The 7,662-nt window shown below is 35.6% G+C and overlaps 1 protein-coding gene across 3 annotated transcripts in view; it reads left to right on the top strand.

The window, feature by feature from the left end:
• Positions 1-7,137, top strand: part of LOC107560409 (spleen tyrosine kinase) — a 34,441-nt gene extending 27,304 nt beyond the window's left edge. For all 3 annotated transcript variants that reach the window (XM_016244584.1, XM_016244585.1, XM_016244583.1), the window contains 3 exons: positions 4,969-5,109; positions 6,182-6,294; positions 6,666-7,137. In XM_016244584.1, coding sequence (XP_016100070.1) covers positions 4,969-5,109; positions 6,182-6,294; positions 6,666-6,738 — 327 coding nt within the window. In that variant the 3' untranslated portion in view covers positions 6,739-7,137. The remainder of the gene's footprint in view (positions 1-4,968; positions 5,110-6,181; positions 6,295-6,665) is intronic.
• Positions 7,138-7,662: the final 525 nt, after the last annotated feature.

The following is a 7,662-nucleotide window of genomic DNA, read 5'->3' as shown; positions in this document are numbered from 1 at the left end:
GCACATGCATCTGCCGCAAAGATAACTATAAAGATACCTATAAAGATAACGATATTAGCATCCACACCAGCGAACGATATCATCTGTTCATTCTAAGCGCATATGCGTCTGCTGCAAAGATAACTATAAAGATACCTATAAAGATAACGATATTAGCATCCACACCAGCGAACGATATCATCTGTTCATTCTAAGCGCATATGCGTCTGCTGCAAAGATAACTATAAAGATACCTATAAAGATAACGATATTAGCATCCACACCAGCGAACGATATCATCTGTTCATTCTAAGCGCATATGCGTCTGCTGCAAAGATAACTATAAAGATACCTATAAAGATAACGATATTAGCATCCACACCAGCGAACGATATCATCTGTTCATTCTAAGCGCATATGCGTCTGCTGCAAAGATAACTATAAAGATACCTATAAAGATAACGATATTAGCATCCACACCAGCGAACGATATCATCTGTTCATTCTAAGCGCATATGCGTCTGCTGCAAAGATAACTATAAAGATACCTATAAAGATAACGATATTAGCATCCACACCAGCGAACGATATCATCTGTTCATTCTAAGCGCATATGCGTCTGCTGCAAAGATAACTATAAAGATACCTATAAAGATAACGATATTAGCATCCACACCAGCGAACGATATCATCTGTTCATTCTAAGCGCATATGCGTCTGCTGCAAAGATAACTATAAAGATACCTATAAAGATAACGATATTAGCATCCACACCAGCGAACGATATCATCTGTTCATTCTAAGCGCATATGCGTCTGCTGCAAAGATAACTATAAAGATACCTATAAAGATAACGATATTAGCATCCACACCAGCGAACGATATCATCTGTTCATTCTAAGCGCATATGCGTCTGCTGCAAAGATAACTATAAAGATACCTATAAAGATAACGATATTAGCATCCACACCAGCGAACGATATCATCTGTTCATTCTAAGCGCATATGCGTCTGCTGCAAAGATAACTATAAAGATACCTATAAAGATAACGATATTAGCATCCACACCAGCGAACGATATCATCTGTTCATTCTAAGCGCATATGCGTCTGCTGCAAAGATAACTATAAAGATACCTATAAAGATAACGATATTAGCATCCACACCAGCGAACGATATCATCTGTTCATTCTAAGCGCATATGCGTCTGCTGCAAAGATAACTATAAAGATACCTATAAAGATAACGATATTAGCATCCACACCAGCGAACGATATCATCTGTTCATTCTAAGCGCATATGCGTCTGCTGCAAAGATAACTATAAAGATACCTATAAAGATAACGATATTAGCATCCACACCAGCGAACGATATCATCTGTTCATTCTAAGCGCATATGCGTCTGCTGCAAAGATAACTATAAAGATACCTATAAAGATAACGATATTAGCATCCACACCAGCGAACGATATCATCTGTTCATTCTAAGCGCATATGCGTCTGCTGCAAAGATAACTATAAAGATACCTATAAAGATAACGATATTAGCATCCACACCAGCGAACGATATCATCTGTTCATTCTAAGCGCATATGCGTCTGCTGCAAAGATAACTATAAAGATACCTATAAAGATAACGATATTAGCATCCACACCAGCGAACGATATCATCTGTTCATTCTAAGCGCATATGCGTCTGCTGCAAAGATAACTATAAAGATACCTATAAAGATAACGATATTAGCATCCACACCAGCGAACGATATCATCTGTTCATTCTAAGCGCATATGCGTCTGCTGCAAAGATAACTATAAAGATACCTATAAAGATAACGATATTAGCATCCACACCAGCGAACGATATCATCTGTTCATTCTAAGCGCATATGCGTCTGCTGCAAAGATAACTATAAAGATACCTATAAAGATAACGATATTAGCATCCACACCAGCGAACGATATCATCTGTTCATTCTAAGCGCATATGCGTCTGCTGCAAAGATAACTATAAAGATACCTATAAAGATAACGATATTAGCATCCACACCAGCGAACGATATCATCTGTTCATTCTAAGCGCATATGCGTCTGCTGCAAAGATAACTATAAAGATACCTATAAAGATAACGATATTAGCATCCACACCAGCGAACGATATCATCTGTTCATTCTAAGCGCATATGCGTCTGCTGCAAAGATAACTATAAAGATACCTATAAAGATAACGATATTAGCATCCACACCAGCGAACGATATCATCTGTTCATTCTAAGCGCATATGCGTCTGCTGCAAAGATAACTATAAAGATACCTATAAAGATAACGATATTAGCATCCACACCAGCGAACGATATCATCTGTTCATTCTAAGCGCATATGCGTCTGCTGCAAAGATAACTATAAAGATACCTATAAAGATAACGATATTAGCATCCACACCAGCGAACGATATCATCTGTTCATTCTAAGCGCATATGCGTCTGCTGCAAAGATAACTATAAAGATACCTATAAAGATAACGATATTAGCATCCACACCAGCGAACGATATCATCTGTTCATTCTAAGCGCATATGCGTCTGCTGCAAAGATAACTATAAAGATACCTATAAAGATAACGATATTAGCATCCACACCAGCGAACGATATCATCTGTTCATTCTAAGCGCATATGCGTCTGCTGCAAAGATAACTATAAAGATACCTATAAAGATAACGATATTAGCATCCACACCAGCGAACGATATCATCTGTTCATTCTAAGCGCATATGCGTCTGCTGCAAAGATAACTATAAAGATACCTATAAAGATAACGATATTAGCATCCACACCAGCGAACGATATCATCTGTTCATTCTAAGCGCATATGCGTCTGCTGCAAAGATAACTATAAAGATACCTATAAAGATAACGATATTAGCATCCACACCAGCGAACGATATCATCTGTTCATTCTAAGCGCATATGCGTCTGCTGCAAAGATAACTATAAAGATACCTATAAAGATAACGATATTAGCATCCACACCAGCGAACGATATCATCTGTTCATTCTAAGCGCATATGCGTCTGCTGCAAAGATAACTATAAAGATACCTATAAAGATAACGATATTAGCATCCACACCAGCGAACGATATCATCTGTTCATTCTAAGCGCATATGCGTCTGCTGCAAAGATAACTATAAAGATACCTATAAAGATAACGATATTAGCATCCACACCAGCGAACGATATCATCTGTTCATTCTAAGCGCATATGCGTCTGCTGCAAAGATAACTATAAAGATACCTATAAAGATAACGATATTAGCATCCACACCAGCGAACGATATCATCTGTTCATTCTAAGCGCATATGCGTCTGCTGCAAAGATAACTATAAAGATACCTATAAAGATAACGATATTAGCATCCACACCAGCGAACGATATCATCTGTTCATTCTAAGCGCATATGCGTCTGCTGCAAAGATAACTATAAAGATACCTATAAAGATAACGATATTAGCATCCACACCAGCGAACGATATCATCTGTTCATTCTAAGCGCATATGCGTCTGCTGCAAAGATAACTATAAAGATACCTATAAAGATAACGATATTAGCATCCACACCAGCGAACGATATCATCTGTTCATTCTAAGCGCATATGCGTCTGCTGCAAAGATAACTATAAAGATACCTATAAAGATAACGATATTAGCATCCACACCAGCGAACGATATCATCTGTTCATTCTAAGCGCATATGCGTCTGCTGCAAAGATAACTATAAAGATACCTATAAAGATAACGATATTAGCATCCACACCAGCGAACGATATCATCTGTTCATTCTAAGCGCATATGCGTCTGCTGCAAAGATAACTATAAAGATACCTATAAAGATAACGATATTAGCATCCACACCAGCGAACGATATCATCTGTTCATTCTAAGCGCATATGCGTCTGCTGCAAAGATAACTATAAAGATACCTATAAAGATAACGATATTAGCATCCACACCAGCGAACGATATCATCTGTTCATTCTAAGCGCATATGCGTCTGCTGCAAAGATAACTATAAAGATACCTATAAAGATAACGATATTAGCATCCACACCAGCGAACGATATCATCTGTTCATTCTAAGCGCATATGCGTCTGCTGCAAAGATAACTATAAAGATACCTATAAAGATAACGATATTAGCATCCACACCAGCGAACGATATCATCTGTTCATTCTAAGCGCATATGCGTCTGCTGCAAAGATAACTATAAAGATACCTATAAAGATAACGATATTAGCATCCACACCAGCGAACGATATCATCTGTTCATTCTAAGCGCATATGCGTCTGCTGCAAAGATAACTATAAAGATACCTATAAAGATAACGATATTAGCATCCACACCAGCGAACGATATCATCTGTTCATTCTAAGCGCATATGCGTCTGCTGCAAAGATAACTATAAAGATACCTATAAAGATAACGATATTAGCATCCACACCAGCGAACGATATCATCTGTTCATTCTAAGCGCATATGCGTCTGCTGCAAAGATAACTATAAAGATAACTATGAAGATAACGATATTAGCGTCCACACCAGCGAACAATATCATCTGTTCATTCTAAGTGCACATGCGTCTGCCCCAAAGATAACTATAAAGATAACTATAAAGATAACGATATTAGCGTCCACACCAAGAACGATATTGTCTGTTTTAAATTCTTGAGCTCGTTACAGCAGGATGGATTCTGATTGCTGTCAGTGTTTTATCGTTCATCAGCTGGAAAAAAATAGTTTTGAAAGTGATCACAACGATATCGTTCCTCTGTATCGTTATCGTTATCGTTATAGTTGTGGTGTGAACTATGCTATTCTTTAATACTGAGAAAGATTTTTAGAACTATATCTTTATCGTTAAAGATATTAACAATGTGAACGGGCCTTAAGCCCAGTGTAGCCCTGACTGATCCTTGTTCCCTGCTCCTGCAGGCTAAAGGTCATGGTAAATGGCCGCTGAAGTGGTACGCTCCTGAGTGCATGAACTACTTCAAGTTCTCATCTAAGAGTGACGTGTGGAGTTTTGGAGTCCTGATGTGGGAGGCATATTCATACGGACAGAAACCATACAAGGTGTGAATCTGTATATTATGTTGACCGATGCTACTGCCAAACAGTTCTGAGAGACTTATTTTGTATCGTTAATCGGGATAGGAGATATATTGATTTTTTAAAATATATCGATAAGCGAATATGTTTGAAAATCAAGCAACATTGTGAAATGGTGTGACTATCATAATATTTTTAATGCCTGAAAATAAATACAGTTCTTACTTGTATTCATTTAATGACAGTGGAAAACCTATATTATTGCTATTTTAGTTTTGCATGCTAAATCTGCATTTGAACAAACCTTTTGAGTCTACTTGGATACGATTGCTGTTTGGTGTGAACATAAAATCACCCAAGTTTTCTTACAGAAATCTGAATAGCCTTCCATTAACTGACAATTTTTTTTTTTTGTGGTGATACTTTACAATAAGGTTGAATTCATACATATTAGCTAATGCTTTAGATATCATGAATTAACAATGAATTTTAAGCCTACATTAATCAAAGTTAATGTTCTTTTGTATGTATGTATGATTGTTCTTTTTTAATTAATGGATATGCATAATACATTAATTGAAGTTAATTAATACAACTTGAAATGTTAAAAATGTGTGTATATATATATATATATATATATATATATATATTAACATTAACCTTGATTAATAAATCCTGTAAAAGTACTCTGTTAGTTCATGACACCTAATTCACTAATACATAATATTAATCAATTTAACCTTGCAAACGTAAAATGTCCATAGTGGCTCATAAAGCCCAAATGTCTTCCAATTTCAAATATGCTCACTATAGCTACATTCACACTGGGCTTTGCTTGCTATATTATAAATGCTTTGCATTGTTATTAAACTCAATGTCTTTAAATAAAATATATATATATATATATATATATATATATATATATATATATATATATATATATATATACCATATATTGAATATCATCTAAATCTCAAGCTGCACATTCATCCATTTGACCATCATACATGAGCACAAGTATTACAAGTAATACAAGTATTACTATTAGTGAGCATATATTTTAGCAATGTTGCTTATGTTGGCATATTGTCTGTAGGGAATGAAAGGAAATGAAGTCATCCAAATGATCGAGAGTGGAGAGAGAATGTCCGCTCCAGCCGACTGTCCGCCTGAGATGTGCGACCTCATGAGGAAATGCTGGACATACAAGTAAGTGAACACTCACTAGATTAGACTTACTTGTTATAGAGCACGTTTATTTGATAAATGGGCTTTTATCAGCATTTATTTATTGATAATTCTGGATTATAATGCAAATGACTATACAGGCAGTATATCAGAAAATCAAGTTTCTGACTTTCTGTCGTTTTACATTTGTTTAATTTCCTTTCTTTAATATGCTGCACATGCACATATTGATTTGAAATATTAATGTAAGAAGGAGACTAGAACACTGATTATAAACAAAAAATATTCCATTTTATTTAAATATCTGTAAGTATTCCAAAGAGCTGAGTAAAAATTATCAATTCAGTTCAGTACATTGAAGAATAATAAATGGTTGTGTTCTGTTTCTGCAGGCTGGACGAGAGACCTGGATTTTCTGTAGTTGAACCCAGATTGCGGCATTACTATTATGACATATCTCAGTGAGGAGCTAACCCAGAGCACATGCACAATTATACAGTATTTCTAATTAGATCATTGACAACATTTTTAATCATTTAAAGCAATGACGTGTCTCATAGAATGTGTACTTCCAATCTATTTCTTTATGTGAATTGGATTAATAAGCAAAAAGTGCTTATTGAATGGTTGATTTTTCTTCTAAAAGTATGTGTTTGAAGCACTTTACACTTTAGATGTAACAGCAATGCGGATCAACTGAAGGATGACCAGCCAAGAGCTAGACATTATTCTCATTCTTTTCTCTCTCTTTCGGTTTTGTACACATTTACTGGGTTTTGTCTTTATCTAAGTGCCAAGTTCTTTTTTTTTTTTTCAACATTGAGTATACGGTTTAAAAGTTCAGCGTTCATAAACAGGTTTAACATTTCATTTTATGTGTGGACAATGTTTATGTCACAAGATCAGTTACACTTTAGATGTAACAGCAATGCGGATCAACTGAAGGATGACCAGCCAAGAGCTAGACATTATTCTCATTCTTTTCTCTCTCTTTCGGTTTTGTACACATTTACTGGGTTTTGTCTTTATCTAAGTGCCAAGTTCTTTTTTTTTTTTTTTCAACATTGAGTATACAGTTTAAAAGTTCAGCGTTCATAAACAGGTTTAACATTTCATTTTATGTGTGGACAATGTTTATGTCACAAGATCATAAACAATGTAAGCATATATTTTGCATGTAATCTATGGTAGTCTAAGCAAGGTCTTCATTGGCAATCTTTTAGGATTAGTTTTCTCCATGTTTCTGCTGTCCAATGTGAATTCATTGCATTCATTGTGATTTGTCAGCTTTATTCAGTCGCTCCAGATTTTGTACAAGCTTGATAACTGAACAGCATGGCATGACAGAATCTTGCTCTTCCTCAGTTTGATGATATTGATAAATATGGT

This window comes from Sinocyclocheilus grahami, unplaced genomic scaffold (assembly GCF_001515645.1).
Source record: "Sinocyclocheilus grahami isolate Dianchi unplaced genomic scaffold, SAMN03320097.WGS_v1.1 scaffold725.1, whole genome shotgun sequence".
In the NCBI taxonomy this organism is placed as follows: Eukaryota; Metazoa; Chordata; class Actinopteri; order Cypriniformes; family Cyprinidae; genus Sinocyclocheilus; species Sinocyclocheilus grahami.
The sequence above is the reverse complement of the archived record's forward strand: the minus strand, read 5'-3'. Positions and strand labels throughout refer to the sequence as shown.